This window comes from Nelumbo nucifera, chromosome 2, assembly GCF_055504915.1.
Source record: "Nelumbo nucifera cultivar China Antique chromosome 2, China Antique-T2T, whole genome shotgun sequence".
Lineage (NCBI taxonomy): Eukaryota > Viridiplantae > Streptophyta > Magnoliopsida > Proteales > Nelumbonaceae > Nelumbo > Nelumbo nucifera.
In genome coordinates this window covers 122,396-140,681 of record NC_142650.1, presented here as the reverse complement: position 1 = coordinate 140,681, position 18,286 = coordinate 122,396, and the positions used below count along the sequence as shown (strand labels likewise).

General features: G+C 38.8%; 1 protein-coding gene across 3 annotated transcripts in view; it reads left to right on the top strand.

The window, feature by feature from the left end:
• The first annotated feature begins 3,783 nt into the window (after positions 1–3,783).
• Positions 3,784–18,286, top strand: part of LOC104588383 (Acyl-CoA N-acyltransferases (NAT) superfamily protein) — a 28,331-nt gene continuing 13,828 nt past the window's right edge. The window contains exons 1-4 of one of the 3 annotated variants that reach the window (XM_010246289.3): positions 3,784–4,383; positions 5,317–5,375; positions 5,796–5,852; positions 6,010–12,116. In XM_010246289.3, coding sequence (XP_010244591.1) covers positions 3,925–4,383; positions 5,317–5,375; positions 5,796–5,852; positions 6,010–6,013 — 579 coding nt within the window. In that variant the 5' untranslated portion in view covers positions 3,784–3,924 and the 3' untranslated portion in view covers positions 6,014–12,116. Of the gene's footprint in view, positions 4,384–5,079; positions 5,158–5,306; positions 5,376–5,795; positions 5,853–6,009; positions 12,117–18,286 lie in introns of those variants that run through there. The other 2 variants (XM_088898475.1, XM_010246288.3) reach the window with 2 other exon arrangements.

Here is an 18,286-nt window from a genome sequence, read left to right as displayed (position 1 = left end):
ATCAGCAAGGCGTTTAGATGAGGTGCTGGTGCAGCTCTTGCCTGTGTCAAAAAGTCCATGCCCAGGACAACATTAAAGTCATCCATGGGTACTACGGAGAGATCGATCTCCTTGTCCCAGGTGGCGACTCAAAGTCTTACTCGACGAGCCATGCCTTCAATGGGTTTTGCACCTGTGCTAATAGCTTTGAGCAAGCCAGGCTCTTTTGAAATGGCCAAGTTAAGTCTCTTGGCCTTTACAGTGGAGATAAAATTGTGAGTGGCCCCTGTGTCAACTAGGGCCTTGGTTGGCCTCCCGCTAAGGCATATGTCATTATGCCTCAGTCCTCTCTTGACTGAGGCGGGCTCCCGCTAAGGCATATGTCATTATGCCTCAGTCCCGCTAAGGCTGCTTTGAAAAGTTGGAGGGCGCCCACTCTTGGCGCCTGGGTACTCCGTTCCCCATCACTCTGCTCATCATCACTTAGTTTGGTAATGAAGGCATTCAACTTCTCTCGCTTTGGGCAATTCTTGGTCAAGTGCTCCTCCCCACAAATGTAGCAAGTGGGAGGACGGCTAGGTCTCCCTTGATATCTGTTGTTGTAGTAGCTTCGACTTCCTTGTGGCTGCTTCCCTTTGTGGTGCTCGACTGGTTTGTGGTTGAAGGGTTGCTTCTCCTTTGGGGGACTTGGTTGTCTATCTCCCCCACTCGAATGTGTGGTACGCAGGCTGGCTGGTCTGCTTCCTTCATCATCCGACAGTCTCAGTTCACTATGTTGTTTGGCCACGGCCATGATGGAGGCAAGGTCTTGAACATTTTGTCGTTGGAGCTCGAGCTCGGCACAAGGCTTTAGGCCATCCATGAAGTTGAACAATAAGTCATTGTCTGACATATCGGTGACTTCCAATGTGAGGGCTGAAAATTCTTTGACATATTCATGGAGCGAGTCGCAATGCTTGAGAGTCTTTCATCTTGCGATGAGTGAGGTACTCCACGTTTTCTAGGTAGAACTGTCTCTTCAGCTTTCGCTTAAAGTCAGCCCAGGTACGAATAGCACACGTACCACGTTCTATGTCAACACACTTTCTATGCCACCACAACATAGCGACATCAGTCAAATGCATAGTAGCAGTACGCACCTGAGTCGTTTCGTCAGTCACATTGGTTGTGGCAAGGTACTGTTCCATTTTCCACAAGAAGTTGTCAAGCTCCCGTGCATTGCGAGTACCTGAATAGGGTGTTGGCTCCCTAATCTTGATGTGGGAGGGAATATGTCCAAATGAGGTGCTGGCTTGATTGGCGATGGCCCTCTTCAGGATTGCACATTCAGCTTTGATTTCCTCTAGTTGAGCTTGGACGTCGAAGGAGTCACACGCGGCTGACTTCATTGAGACCCACTCCGCTTTCATTTCATCTAATTGGGTCTAGACAACCATTGATATGGAGATGGTTCTTCTCCACATTGCCCATTTTTTCTTCATCTCATTGAGTTGGGCTTGAAAACTGTCAATATTGTCTTGGACCTGCGAGTTGGATGAGCTTGCTTATTATTAGCACGTAGTGTTGCAAATTTCCTTGAGCGTGCCATTGATTATGTCACGGACCTCGTCCACAACTCCACTCAGGCGACCTTCCATCTCAACCAATGTACTATCCATGGCTTCCATGTTTTGATGCAGCTCGCCTATCGATTCTTGCATCTCACCTACGGTGGCTTTGCAATGTAGCATGCACAAGTCAATGGTTGCATGCTTGTTGGAAGATTTCTCACGTTTGCTGGGCTTCAGTTCCTTGTCCTTGCCGATGTCGTTGGCGGGTGCATCATCGGGCTCATGGGATGTGGAGAGTCCATGCTCAATCTCCTCCATGATGTCTTTGTTGTGCTTCATGCTGTCACTCGCATCACGGGTCGAATAATTAGGAAGGAGCTCTTGCTCTGATACCAACTATCATGGGGTTAATCGTTGAGGCCCTGTGCGGCACTCGAATGGGGCGAATAAGCTTAAGCAACAAAGCAAACACACACAAAAAGGCAACAAGATGGCATACGAATTAGCAAAAGGCTATTTATATTGCATTAATAGATGACAAGCACAAGCACACAGTTTAGTGTCGAGGGGATCTCGTGCTTAACCTTTATACGCTACTGATTCACTCGACTACTTACCTCCCCTCAAAGAGTACGTTAAGTTTTTGGGGGAGTGACAAAAGAAAACATCAAAAGAGTGGAAAATCATACTAAGTAATTACAATAATGCCATTGGCGGTCCCCCCTTACAAGACACATACATAGCCCACCCATGACACACATGATAACACCATGAAGGTACGCTATAGGCACTCTGATGGCACGACGGTAGGTGCTTGATGGCGCGGTGAAAGAGTCATTTGTGACACAAGGGCAGAAATCATTGACAATAAAATTGTTCTCTTCAATTTTCACCTAGGGGCAGAAGCCATTTGCAAGATATAATTCCATTTTCTCACTATTTCACATTTCTTCTTCTCTCACCACCTTCTTATTGTATACCCTTCCTTAGGTTGGACTATTTAAAAAATGTCTTACAGTTTGTAACAAAGTTCTCTTGATTATCAAAACCTTAAACCAAACTCCTAAATATGTATCTCTCGGTCCTTGTTTTTTCCTCGTAAAGCTCATCTAATTTGTTTTGGTTTTTCTTTTCCCTGCAAATATTAGTTTAAGAACATTGAATATTTTCGTCCCGCCATGACCCACCCCTTATATCTGGAGAAAACTACAGAGCTTTAGCCATTTGGTGTATCAACATCATTCAAACTTTAGCATCTCTTTGCTACCTTTGATGAGTTGGGGTTAGAGTTGAGTTGGACAAAATGGTGATGGGTGAGAATTTAAAGGAAAACATACTCTACTCTGCATCGGTCCTTTCTGGTGTTTACTAAGCCATCATTGGTACTATTTCTTTGGACATGGGTAAGGCTGATGTTGCGGCTAGTGTGTTTTCACGATGTTGGTGATGTTCATGAAGAGGAGCACCATGTTGTCAGAAATGTTGTTCTCGAACTCCAAATCCCAAATTTTTGTTCCTCTATCAATCGAAGATTTAATGCTTATGTGTGTCCATCCTATCCTGCATTCTTTGTTGAAATGTTCAAATAATAACTTTTTTGCGTTGGAGATCTTTGCAACTACAAGAAATGATTATATATGTTTTTTTTTTTGTTAGAAATGTTTATGTTTAAGTGGTGACTGCTGAGTGATGTTCTTGTTAGAAATGTTTATGTTCAAATGTGTCACTATAGTACTTAAATTTTAAAAAAGTGTCAAGTTAGTCTTGCTGTTAATTGATCCTTAGTTATCTATTGAAAATATTAAAATTATTTTTTAAAAGAAGACATTGTTCATTATCTTCTACCTTGAGATTGAGATTGAATCCGTTATCTTCAAATAAAAAGAGAAAAAAATATGAAATAAAATAAAAGGAAACAATAACCAAAAACAAAGAAATAATTAGATAAAAATGTATTTCAGATTAATGGTAGCACAATAACTTTAGAATCTAAAATTTCAAACACCTAAATCTCAAAGTAGAAGGCAATGAACGATATCTTTTGTAAAAGATAATTTCGACATTTTCAACAAAAAAGATTACAGTCGATTAACGTTGGGGACCATACACTTCTTTTTTAAAGTTTTGATACTGAAGTGACACATTTGAAAATTCAGTTACTAACTTTGACAGTACCCGCAAAGTTCAGGATAGTAAACTGTAATTTCTCCCTTCAAAAACATTAAAAATCACTTTTGACGGTTACGAGAATATTAATCGAAGTGCTCATCGATGTGACGATGTGCTTCCTAATTCCGGTGCCCAAACTTTACCCAAAGTGCATGTAAACAGTACTTGTACATTACCCAATCCGATTCCCTGCTTCTCCTGGGGTTTGCTACTTCGCGTCGGTTTCATGGCAATATCTGTACGCGGCGTTCGCGCTGGTTCAACTCTGCAAATATGTGCATCGACAGGGAAAACCCAGAAGAGGGAGAGAGTCCGACCTCCCATTTTCATCTCCACCAATCCATCTCACATTAATCTCGTTCACCTTAGGGAGTTATTCAGTTCCTGCAATATCTCGTGCCACAGATTCCCGAACCTCAACCCCGATGGCCGGGTTGAAGTTGTCGATATCAGCAAGCTCAGAATTGCTCTCTCTCACAGTTCCGTTGTAGTCTCCGTATTCTGCAAACCGGAGTTCTCTTATGGGGATCCCCCGACAGACGGCTCCACTATCAGGAGATTAGGATTTGTGTTCGGACAACTGTTCGAGAGAGCAACTCCAGTGACGGAATCCAACGGTCGTTTGGTCGGTTTTGGCCGGGCAGTTTCTGATAATGGATTGACAGCTTCAATCTACGATGTCATGGTACGAGAACGGTTCTTGATTCCATTATATGGAATTTTATTTTAAGGGGATTATTTGTATTTTCCGTTTCACTACATACGAGTAACGAGTGTTATCATTTAGACGTTTGGTCGTATTAAATTTACATGCTATGTACTCTCTCTCTCTCTCTCTCTCTCTCGCTACTGTGTCCTTTTTTTGGGTTCCGGCCTTGTTCGTTTTTTTTTCTTGTTTGTGAATAGTACTTCACTTTTGGCTTAGAATTGGTTGTTTTGGCCGATCGTTGCATTGGAACTTGAATTCGGAGATCCATCGGATATCGGTTTAGGTAACCATTTTATAGTCTGTTCAGTCATGGCCCCTCTTAATTGTGGTATGGTAAAGGGTTGTAATAGTAACATCTTTAGGCTTTAGGAGGATATCTAAGGCCATCCTTCTAAAGATACAACTGTTTGCTTGATTACTTCGGATCCTTTGGTTAGGGGATTGATAGAATAAGTCAGGCTTAATATATTTTTTTGGTAGAACTATGTACAAACGTTGTTTTGCTGGAATTGGAGCCTCAATATACTCTATCGATTTAAAATACTTGAAGTCTCAATCCGACATTCTTATCAGCTTGGAGCATTTTCTTCTCAAGGCACCATTTTGACCCTTCTCGTTAATCATTTTGTACCCTTCTGTGAAATGATTCGATGTTGTTTTTTCTGTTGGTAGTGATTTACATTCACCGAAAACCATTGACATCTATTTGAAGATCATGCGCTTTCAGAAAATTATGTGTGGTTTTCTTAGGTGAGAATTATAGCAATCTCTCTAATCCCCCAGAATGTTAATTAAATTTCATAATTACTATTTTTGGTCTACTAATCTTTGTGTTACCTTCTATAAGGTAATTTAGGATTCAAGACATATTTTCCAATTGGATTTATCATGGAATTCAGTTCCTTTCAGGTTGTCCCTTCACTAAGAGGACTGGGAATTGGTCAGATGATAGTTAAGAAGATCATAAGGTGTGTGGACAGTCATATAGAAAACTTGAAATTTTATATGATCAGGATTGGGAAGGGGATTTTATATGATCAGGATTGTGTGGACAGTCAGGTTGTCCCTTTGATTAATGCAATTCCTTTCACATTCTTTTACATAAATCAGGATTGGGAAGGGGATTTTTGTATTGTGCAAATGCTTTTACATCCTTCCTTTTTGGAATGAAAGTTTCCTTTTTTTTTTCTTTTTTTTTTAATGGTCAAGGATATGCTGTCCAGTACCTTGGAGTTCTGATTGAAGTCATTAAACTGTAACATTGTTTCAGGAAAGATTAAAAGGGACAAAAAGTGTTTGGATGGTTTAAAATTCTAATATCTATTTGTTATAAAATACCCATTTAAGATATCCTGCCATATATCTGATGTCTCTATTTTTCCTTCCAGGTTGCTTACAAGTAGAGGCATTTATGACATAGCAGCTCTGTGCACGGAAAAACAGAGGTTTTGTTCTAAACCCCCAGTAACCAGTGTTTAAAACACAAAAAGCGATTCAGGCCTCACTAGGGCTGGAGTTGTGCTTACTAGTACTTGATCTAGACTTAGGAAACAAATTTGTCAAAGCATGTTTTGTTAATACCACATTTCTTTTGGTTAAAAGGTAATTCATTAAAGCAGAAGAGAAATGAACAACGAGGAACGGAAAGAAAAACAGCCACCGGAAAACAAGACAACAACCAAGGCTGAAACAACAACCAAAGATCTGTCTCAACAAAAGAACACAGACTAGGAAATAAAAGCTTGCAAGATGTGGCAGTCCTCTGCTATAATATATCCCCCAACCGGGCTGGAAAGTCTCCAAGAAAAAACTTTGATTCCTTGAGACCTTGTTGGGTAGCCAGATGAGCTGCTCTATTGCAATATTTTTTTTTGAAAGATAAAAAGAGTTTCATTAAAATGAAAGAGAGAATACAAAAAGGAAGGTGATAATTTATAACCGAAGAGAAAGAGAAATACACTAAGGCACAACTTATAACCAAAGACCTCAAACTACAATACTCTAATAGAGACAGACTGAATAGCACCATATCTCCCAACAACTCCACCCACCTCCACCTATTCCAAAGCCAAGCAAAACCTATAATGGTCTTCTCCCTAATCCTCCCCCTCGAACAATTCCTCCTGCCTGTCACCATCCTTGTCCCAAATCTCTCCTCTTCCAATTACAACTTTCTTTATCCTCTCTTCCTTCTTCCTCCTCTCAAATTCCTCAAGGCTTTCTCTTTTTTTGATCAATAACTGAATGAATTTCATTAAAGAAAATTAAAGAAATTATAGAGAGGAGAGGGGATATAATCTCTCTTAGCTCCCCCCAAATTTTGAATGAAATAAATTAAAACATAGCCCAGAAAAAATTGCTTCTTCCCACCCCTTGCTTAGCCAATGCTCCGGCCAAACAGTTAGCATCTCTCTTAATCCAATGCAGCTGAATTTCCAATCCTTGTGTCAGATACCTGAACTTCCCTTTTTTTTTTTCATTTATGTAATCCCACTATCCCATCTCCTTTTGAAGCCAACCAATAACAAGCTTTGAGTCCCCTTCTATTATCAGCTTAGAAATATTTAATTCCTTGGCTTTCTGAATTCCTTCCATAACAACAAAGACTTCACCTCTCAAAGAGCCACCTACTCCAATAGGCCCAGAGAAAGAGCCCTAATTATGTCATCCTCATCTTTGAAAGTGCTTCCTATGCTTGATGGTCCTGGATTACCTTCACTACTACCATCAAAATTCAGCTTGAAAAATCCATTGGCTGGAGGAGTCCAGGACGGCCTTGTAACAACTTTCAATGGAGCAGAATCAACGACTTCCCTCCACTTTGCCTGGCTGGTGGCGCATGACAATATTCTCACTTCAGACCACCTTAAGTCTAGGGGATAACAGTTGGCAAACTGTTGCTACTTATGTAAACAGAAGGAAGAAACAATCCTTCACTTGTTCTTCTCATGCAGTGTAGCAAACTTCATTTGGAAGTTCTTCTCCTTTTTGTTTGGAGTGAGTGTCTTCCAACCATTGTTTCCAGCAGAGATTTTCTCCAAATGGCCAAAACTCAGAGGAAGCAAGAAAGCTAGAATTCTTTGGAGCTGTGTTCCATTTGTAGTATGTTGGTCTATATGGAAAGAGAGAAACAGAAGGGTTTTTGAGGACAAGTCAAAAAGTATTGAATATCTGGTAGCAGCAGTGAGCAACCTGATTTCAGACTGGGCTCTTAGACTTCCAGGCTTTGATCAAGTAACCAAAGCTGATCTGTTGGAGAGATTTTGGAACACCTTTTTACAGCCTTGTAACAATGATTCATTTTCTGTTTTTTTTTTTTTTTTTATCAGTAAAAGTAATTTTATTAAGAAAATGATATGAGAATTAGTACAGAACTTGAGTAGCCTCGGCTACCCCATTATCCTTTAAGATTCCACCTAAGGTTTTGCTTTACATCCTTACAACTGAGCCCAAAAACAATGTTCCCTATTAGCCCCTTGCTTCACTAGCTGGTCCGCAAACCCATTTGCTGCTCTTGGAGTCCACTGAAATAATAACTGCATGTTCTTGGTAATGTGATAAAGTTTCTTGATCTCATTTCTGAACACCCATGGAGTCTTTCCATTCTGCTTTAGCCAGCTTATAATTACTTTGGAGTCGCCTTCTACAACCAGCTTTCTCACACCTATTTCCATGACTTTTTGTATTCCAAAGACCACTGCTTTTAGTTCAGCTGTAATGGAGTCTCCCCATTCAATAGGGCTCGAATACAGCCCCACTACCTTCCCCATGTCATCTCTTATGACCCACCAATTCCAGCCACACCCGGGTTGCCAAAGCTGCTCCCATCAAAGTTTAATTTGAGGAATCCAGATTCAGGAGGAGGATCCCAGCTTCTTAACACCTTATTTTGCTAATGACGAGGATGCTACAGTCCTCCAGTTCCTGATTATATCATGCACAGTAAAGTTTGAGAACAAACCCATTGATTTTACCCATGAGATCACTTTTATCATAATCCCTTCTATCAGTAATTCCTTACAACTTTTCAATTTGATTCCTAGTGTGTATCTGGTTTGTCAATTTGACAACCATTGGTTTTGAGATGTACTCCCTTTTTTCAGTTTAATGAAATTTCTTTTTATCCTTATAAAAGAGACTCCTTCAAAGATTTTCTAACTCTTCACCTGATGGATCACCCTGGTTGTATTTGCTTCAATTAGAGCTTCTCTACCTCTTTCTTTTTCTGCAAATAGTCTCTGATTTATTTTTTCTGCACATAGTTGCTCTTGTACTCCATAAAATCCCGCCCCTTCTTTTTTGTTAGCTAACAAAGGTAGGATCAAACAAGCTTTGTATGTTTGGTGGGGATTCCATCTGCACCTAAATAAGGAATGAAACCATTCCCAAATTGGAGATACAAAAGGGCAGGAGATTAATAAGTGATGGGAAGACTCCCCATTATCCTTATAGAGAAGACACCAGTTAGGTCTTTTCCCTTGGAGTAGATTGCATGTATTAACCCTATCAAGAATCCTTCATAGCCAAAGCCACCAATTCTAGGCAGAATAGGCTTACTCCGAGCCTCATTAACTGCAAAAGTTGGCCCGACTATCATTTGGCTGAGTTAGGGATATAAAGAAAGAAACACAGGTGAAGGTACCCGATGAGGAGACAGTCCAGATTTGGTAGTCACTTCTTGAGGGATCCAAATACACACTCCCTTAAGAATTTGGTTCAAGGTAAGAACACTGTTGACCTCACAGTCCCTTAAACCTCTCCTTTGGCCCAGATCCCAAACATATCCAGAAGAAGAACTGGAAGGAGTTATAAATGAAGTAATAGGTTCGTCCCTTTGGTTAGATGTTGCATAAATTGAAGGAAACTGCTCTTCAAAAGTTAAATTACCCAACCATAGATGCTCCAAGAATTTAACAAGATTACCAAAGCAAGGCTTATACTTGACAAATGGTAAGAATAAAGGATGGCATGGATAAACTTCCAAGGGGAAGCTCTTGTAGCCCTGCCCAGCACACCAACATCCCAACCATTAGCTCCAAGTCCACGAATACTAAACCTTCTCCCACAACTTATCCCTGTCAATTGGCAATCTCTACAACCATTTAACTAGTAAAGCTGCATTCTTTTCTTGAAAATTCTTCAGTCATAGCCCACCAAACTTCTTACTTCTTCTAACCACCTCTCAACTAACTTTGTGGTCTTTTTTCTCCTCCCCTAGTTCCAACAAAAAACCCCTCATAATCTTTTCTATCTACTTGCTAATCCCTCCTACAATTCTAAAGTTAGACAAGAAGTTAATTGACAAATTTGCTAGAGTGGATCTAATTGAAGTTATCCTACCCCCCAAGGACAAGTAGCTTTTCCTCCAAGAATCCAATCTTTTAGAAAATCTCGACTATTGGGTTTCAAAAGTAGCTTCCACTTGGATTATCCCCCAGATGTAAACCCAAATAGTTCAAAAGCAAGTGGTCTACCTTGCATTCCAACAACTCTGCCCCTTCAAAAACATGTATATTCTCCATGTTGACCATAAGACAACACTATCATTTTCAAATTCGATATTCTTTCAAAAATCAACACTATCATCTTTAAATTTCTCACCCATCTCGTATCATTTCCATCACAAAACAAAATTGTAGGTGGGTGATAGGAATTTCCTCTTTCCCAATTTTCAAACCCCTCACTAAATTCCTAGGATCAACCCTAGAGATCAATCTCCCAAGAACTTTTGCAATTAGTGTGAACAAGAATGGGGAAAGGGGGTCCCATTGCCTTATTCCCTTCTAGCCTTGAAGTGATCCACCACAGTTCCATTGACCAAAATCGAGTAATGACATGTCCTAATACATGCTAAGATCCAATTGCAGCATCTATCACCGAAACCAAAATTTTCATTACTTCCACCAAAAAGCCCTAGTTGACCAGATCATAAGCCTTTTCCATATCCAATTTATAGATCAATCCCTTCCTTCTTGATCTCTTTATTTCTTCAAAACATTCATTGGCAAATAAAATCTAGTCAATAATTTGCCTATCCTTAACAAAGGCCCCATGGGACGGTGAGATCAAGGAAGGTAATGCAACACTAATTCTTCAAAAAAGCACCTTAGCAATCCCTTCCTTCTTGATCTCTTTATTTCTTCAATACATTCATTAGTAATTAAGATCTAATCAATAATTTGCCTATCCTTACCAACGACCCCTTGGGACTGTGAGATCAAGGAATGTAATACAACACTAGTTCTCTAAGAAAGCACCTTAGCAATGATTTTGTACAAACTATTTATCAAACTGATTGGTTTGTAATCCTTTGGGTGCACAACATCAGTTTTTTAGGGATTAAGGCAATAGATGTGTAATTAAGCCTGAATTGATTACATCTCTCCCAAAAGATTCACTGAAGACTTTTTGTAGATCATCTTTAAATACTTCCTAGCAATCTTAGTAAAAAGCCATCGTAAAACTATTTGGATCAGGGGCTTTAGATCTATCCATAGAAAACATAATCTCTTTGATCTCAATCTCAAAACTCCTTTCCAACCAAACCTTAGAATTTTTAGTCAGTTTAGGCCAATCTAAACCATTAAGCCACACTCTTCCATCCAGGGATCTCCTAAAGATTGACTTAAAATGACCCACAAAGGCTCGGGCGATCTCATTATGACGAGTCAGAGTAACATCCCCACCACCAATTTGGAGACATTTTTTCCTCATCTTCCCATTTGCCTCCTGAAGCCAATTTATTCCTTGATTTTTGTCTCCAAAACAACAAGTCTTCCAATTGTCTCCTTAAAGGCCACCTTTCTTCAATCCTACTAGTTTTCTCTTATTTCCTCTTTAGTCTCCTGAATTGATGGATGTTCCACTCCTTAATTTTTTTGAACAGTAAAATCAATGAAAGCTTTATTAATATAGATAAAATTCATAAAGGAGAGCAGCCTTGGTTTTGGCTTTGAGTTATCTCCTATATCAATGTTCCACTCCTTAATTTTGGCTTTGAGTTCCTTTAGTTTCCGGTGGAACTTCATACCTTTCCAATTAGCCCTTGGATTATTCTCCTCCTACCATTCCTTGACCTCTTCTGTAAATTCATTTGCACATAACCACATATTCTCAAACCTGAATAGTGTTAGGCCTCTTCTACCGAAAATCTTCCTTAAAAATTGAAATAGGCAAATGGTCGGATGTGATCCTAGGTAATGCTCTAAAGAGTAGGTTACTCCAATGCTTCTCTCAATCCAATGTGAATAAGAATCTGTCTAAATTTAGAACAAATAGGATTGGGCTGCAAATTATACCAAATAAAATTACTGTAGGCAAGGATTAAAGTATTGGTAACGAGTATCGTATCAGACAACTTGGATATGGATATGGATATGCTTTGGAAACACATGGATATGGACGAAAAATATGGATACACTACGGAAACACATAAAAATTTCATAATACATTAATAATATTAAATTTAAGGTCAAATAACCATAAATTATGTATAAATAAATAGAAAATATATATTTTAATGATGTATATGAAAAAAATATATTACAATTAATATAATATGGTGCATAGATATCATACAATTTTATTGATAATGTATCAATCAAGAGTCCAAAATGCATAACATATTTTCCTATTATGTTTTAATTATTATATCAATTATTTTCGATTTTACTATTTTTACTTCTTTACATTAACAAAGAGGTCAACCGAATATTAAATTCATATGCAAATTCATATTTTTTTAAAATATATCAAATCTATTAAAATTTCTAAGATACATTTCATATGCAAATTCATAATTTTTAACTTTTAAAATGATTATTCCATTATTATATTTTTATTCCTATAATTTTATAATTAGAAATCATTTTTTTGGTATAAATGTAGATTAGTAGATTTGATAGATTCAATTTAAGATTATATTCTTGAATATTTTGTAAACAATGTTTTTATTTTCTAAGTAATAATTATGATTTTATGTAATGTAAATTAATATATATATATATCATGTGAAAATTTATAAATTTTAAGTACTAAAATAATTATTCTCTTATTAATATTATATATTTATAATTTTTTTGATATTCAAATAATATTTTGATATAAATGTGGATTTGATATATTATTTATTCCTATTATTTTATAAAATACTGATTTTAAATATTACTTTTTTAGTTTTTAGTTGCTAACCGTAATATGTATTATTTATTTGAATTGCATTTAAGTAATAAAGAAATAAGGTTTTTATTCATTTATTTTTGAACACAAAAGATGGAATGGCGTAGTGGCTTATAGGTGCGGACGTTAAGCTTTCTCTTCTTGACGCAGGTTCGAATCTTTGCAACTGTTTTTTTTTTTTTTTTTCAGTAGAAGAGCATGCGCGTTTGCGTGTTGCTGGTAGCATATCGTACTATATCGGTTCGTATCAATGTGTATCAGCTGATACAGTATGATATAGACCGATACATGCCCGTATTGACCCGATACGCATGACTGGCAGGATACATCTCCAATCGTAGCGTATCCTGTGCCAGACACTAACGATATCGATATGATACTGTGGAGACTCTATAATTTGATGTATCTTATTAGTATAGTCTCTGTTGTATATTAATTTTACATTTTATTCTTCTTTTCTCTTTCAGCCCTATATGGGCATTATTGCAATTATACATATCTTTTAATATATAAGACTCGAGGTGGGGGTCATACATTCTTGACACCTCTAAGATTATTCTTGTTCTTTTCTCTAGTCAACCAAGAGTGTTGACATGGTATCAGAGGAGGTTGCTCTCTGATCTATTTTCTCTCTCTTGAACCTCACTAGAAGCAGTAATCCTGTCGTATTAGGGCTGTTTTGATCAACCCTTTTCTGTTCTTTCTTCCTTATGCAACCAGTAGGAGAGATTTCATTAGATCTCTCTTGGGAGACATTGGTTCGATTTCAAACTTCAGATCTGGTGTCACCTAGACCTGATCTATTCTTTTTTTTTGATCAATAGACCTGATCTATTCTCCCTACAAACAACATTTGATTTGGTGAAGTTTTCGAAGGAGTTCTGATCTTCTTCTTGGGGCGGCAACACTGTACAGTTTCCTTTCTTGGACTGCAACAACTTTGGACTTCAGATCTGGTGTTGTGTAGACCTGATCTATTCCACCTACAAACAACATCTGATTTGGTAAAGTTTTTGAAGGAGTATTGATCTTCTTCTTGGGGTGGCAACACTATACTGTTTCCTTCTTTGGACTGCAACTTTTTTCTGGACATCAGCCTGTGATTTGAGTTTTTCTCTCCAGATTGAAGGGTTCTCTCAAGCTCTTCTGGTTTGGGAGTTTTTTTAAGGACTGTTTCGATCAACACAAGATACCTCCTTGTTCTTGAAGAAGACGCCTGATGTGTTGGTAAATCACATATTTCTCTCAATTGGCTGATTTGATCAACCTATAACCCTAGATCTGGTGTCATTCTAGGGTTTTCTTGCCTCCCATTTATTTGATTCAGACTTCAGATTCATATTTGAAAGGTCTTAGACTCGACAGTCTTAAAAACTTGCCTTTTTTGGACTGTCATCTTGAGTTCTTGGTTGCTGAATTTGGTTGTCTCTGATATTCTTGTGCCTGGATTGCTGTTTTCTTGCTGAAATGGCCTCTGATAGAGTCGATTCTATTCCTATAAAACTGGAAGGATCTACCTATGGAATTGACACTACTGCTATATCACATGGAAGTAAGAAATCTAGTACTGATGGTGATTCTTTTGTTAAAGGCGATTCTCTGGCATCTATGGTTGAGCAAAACATTCAACAACTGGTAACATCTGCTATTTCTTCTACTCTTTCTGCTATTGGCTTACCCGGTGAATTTTCCGGTTATTGTGCTTCTTCTCATATTTAGATCACTGACTTTGGAACCCATCACAAACATATTGTTACTGCCAATGGTGAAAAGTTACACATCATTGGTAGTAGTAATCTGTCTCTTAAGCTTTCATCCACTGCATCTTTCCCTCTTATCAAGACCCTTCTTGTTCCTAATCTCACTAAAATTGATTTCTGTTGGCCAATTAGTTGATGAAGGTAACATTCTCATCTTCTCTCAGGATGGATGTTTGATTCAGGACCAAAACACTGGGAAGGCGAAAGGGAAGGGGCGCAGGTTGGGCTGTCTGTTTGCATTGGAGTTCGAGAAGTCTCAAACAACAGCATCATCAACTTATTTTAGTTCCTCCACTTCTAGTTCCTTTCCGAGTCATAGAAATAATGTTTGGGACTTATAGCATAAGCGTTTGGGTCATTAACATGCTGAAAAATTAAAATTTTTGTTTGATCCAGGCCATATTAAGAATAGAGCTCCTTCCTTGCACACCTTTGATACATCTTGTATTTCTTGTTGCTTAAGTAAGAGTCATAACTTGCCATTTCCTCATATATCTGAGCATGCTACCTCTCCCTTCAAGCTTATACATAATGATGTCTAGACTGCATCTGTTACTTCTCGGCTTGGATACAAATATTTTTTGTTGTTCATTGATGATTGTACCAGGTACACATGGATATACTTTCTTTGCCACAAGTCTGAGGTGTTCTCAACATTTAAGCTGTTTCATGCTATGGTACGGGTTCGGTTTCAATCACAAGTACATATTCTCCGTTCGGACTCAGGGGGAGAATACACTGATGGAGATTTTTTATCCTATTTGAAGAATCATGGAATACAAGTGCAACGAAGTTGCGCTGATACTCCTCAGTAGAATGGTGTGGCCGAGCGTAAGAATGGACATATCCTTAGTGTTGTGAGGACATTATTGCGGGAGTTCCATACTCCATCTTCCTTTTGGGTAGAGGCAGCCAGTACAACTGTGTTTTTGATCAACTATATTCCTTCCTCTGTTCTTGGTAATATGTCTCATTTTCAGAAGTTGTTTGGTCGTTTTCCAGATTTATCCATGCTTCATGTTTTGTGGATGTGTGTGTTTTGTTCATCTTCCCTCTCGTGAACGCTCTAAATTGTTTGCATAGTCTGCCATGCGTGTCTTTGTGGGTTACAATCCTAATCACAAAGGATTTCTTTGTTATGATCCCTCTATTCGTCGCATTTGTATATCACGTAATGTTATTGTCTGCACTATCTATTTCTATTTTGCCAAACTTTGATTCACAGGATGCTCCACCTCCTTCTGCTGAGAAAGACCTTGTCTTTTCTTGCAAGCGGTTACGTGATCCAGCCCCTACACCTGCGACTCTTCTTCCTCCCGGTTTAGATCATCTTACCATTGCTCTTGTAATTGATACCTCTACTTCAGACACTCTTCATACTTATGTTCCTCTTCGCCGTTCTACTCGTATATCTAGACCTCCTGACCGCTATGGTTTTCCTTTAAACCATAACTCTTTGTTTGCTGTCCCATCCTCCACAGATGTTCCTTGCTCTTACTAGGAAGCTAATAGTAGCCCTCATTGAAGGAAGCCATGGATGCAGAGATTCATGCTTTGCATGAGGATGACACTTGGGACCTTGTGCCTGCTCCTTTAGATGCATCCATTGTTGGGAGTCTTTGGGTTTACAACATCAAGCTGAAATTTGATGGATCTCTTGATCGATACAAGGCACGTTTAGTTGCCCAAGGATATAGTCAGGAGTATGGTATCGACTATGAAGAAACCTTTGCTCTTGTTGCAAAGATCACCACAATCCGTGTTCTTTTAGCAGTGTCTGCTGCTCAGTCTTGGACTATATGCCAGCTTGACGTGAAGAATGCCTTTCTTCATGGTCAGTTGAAGGAGACGGTCTACATGAAGCCTCCTCCTGGATACTACAATGATCCTTCTTTAGTATGTCGCCTAAAAAAATCTCTATATGGTCTAAAACAAGTTCCTCGGGCATGGTTTGAATGCTTTCGTGATGTTGCAGTTGCTGCTAGATATAGCCAAAGTTTTTCTGATTACTCTCTCTTTGTTAGGCGACAGCCTTAGGGTATTACCATTCTCCTACTATATGTTGATGACATGTTGTTGACTGGGAATGATGTTGAGGGCATTCATGAATTGAAATTATTACTTCATAATTCCTTTCACATGAAAGACTTAGGCCCTCTCACCTATTTCCTGGGAGTGGAAGTACATCGTAGTGATCGAGGGTATTTTGTTTGTCAACAGAAGTATGCCTCTGACGTTGTTAAACTTGCTGGTCTTAATGATGAAAATCATGTTGATACACCTATGGAGTTAAATCTAAAGCTATCTAAATCTGAAGGTCCACTACTTCCCGATGTTGCCTTGTATCGCCAACTTGTGGGGTCCCTCATGTATCTCACTATGACTCGGCCTGATATTTCTCATGCTGTTCAGGTTAGTCAATTTGTTTCTGCTCCTTGTCAGCCTCATATGACTGCTGTTCATCACATCATTCGATATGTTAGAAGCACAACTTCTCAGGGATTGTTCTTCTCATCCTCCTCTCCTATTCAATTGAGAGCATATGTTGATGTGGATTGGGCTGGTTGACCAGACACTCGTAGGTCCACTTCTGAGTGGTGTGTTTTTATGGGTGATTCACTCATCTCATGGAAGTGTAAGAAACAACAAACAGTTTCCATGTCTTCTATTGAAGCAGAGTATAAGGCCATGTCTTCGATTTGTAGTGAGATTGTTTGGTTACGATCTCTCTTTATGGATTTTAGCATTCAGCTTCCTACTCCTATTCCTCTCTATGCAGACAATACGAGTGCTATCAAGATTGCATCTTAACCTATCTTCCATGAAAGGACCAAGCACGTCGAGGTGGACTGCCACTTTATCCGAGATCTTTTCACTATTGGGTCTATATCGCTTCCTCATGTATCATTGGACATGCAGATTGCTGATATCTTCACCAAAGCTATGACTAGAGTTTGACATCTCTTTCTTATAAACAAACTGATGCTTATGTCTAGGCATCAATTTGAGGGGGAGTGTGGAGACTCTACAACTTGATGTATCTTATTAGTTTAGTCCTTGTTGTATATTAATTTTACATTTTATTCTTCTTCTCTTTCAGCCCTATATGGGCATTCTTGTAATTGTACATATCTTTTAATATATAAGAGACTCTTTGAGGTGGGGGTCATACATTCTTGACACCTCTAAGATTATTCTTGTTCTTTTCTCTATTCGTCCAAGAGTGTTGACAGATACGCCCTGTATTGGACGTATCGTATCAATATTTCCTCATATTTGTGCTTATTCTCTGTCTCAGGCTATTAGTCTCTTTAGTGAATCTAACAACATGAAACTCACCCCCAGACACCAAGGCCTATCCCATAGCCCTCTAATGTCCTCACCAATTTTTCAACTCCAATCAGGACATCACTGTTCCAAATTGTAATAATCCCCCAAGAGGACCCCCCCAATCCCTTACTTTTCCAAACACTTCTTGTCCACCGACCATCAAATTCACCCGTTTTGGATTCTTGTAACAAAACAACATCTGGCTTTTCTTTTTTGGATAATTAGCAGAATTTTATTAATGATAAAAATAAAAGCATAAATTTCAATAGAAAGGAGGGAGGGGTAAAATCTCTTAACCCTCCTTGAGATTGATATTCATGTTACAACATTGCCCAAAAAAGACTCTCTTCCTATCCCTTGTTTGGCAAGCGAGTCAGCAAGGAGTTTGCATGTTGGGACCCAAACACTCCCTCCGAACCCAACTATAGGTGTGGAGCAGACCTCCACCGAGCAGCATTTCACTAGAAGATAGAGAGGCTAGCATGACATGCGGTAGAGCCTTCCAGAGTTAGTTACATTGCCACCAAAAGATATTCTCTTCATGATTGCATACATGTAGGCCAGCTATATAAGGCCTTGATCATGTAATAAGTGGTGTGAACGAATATCCC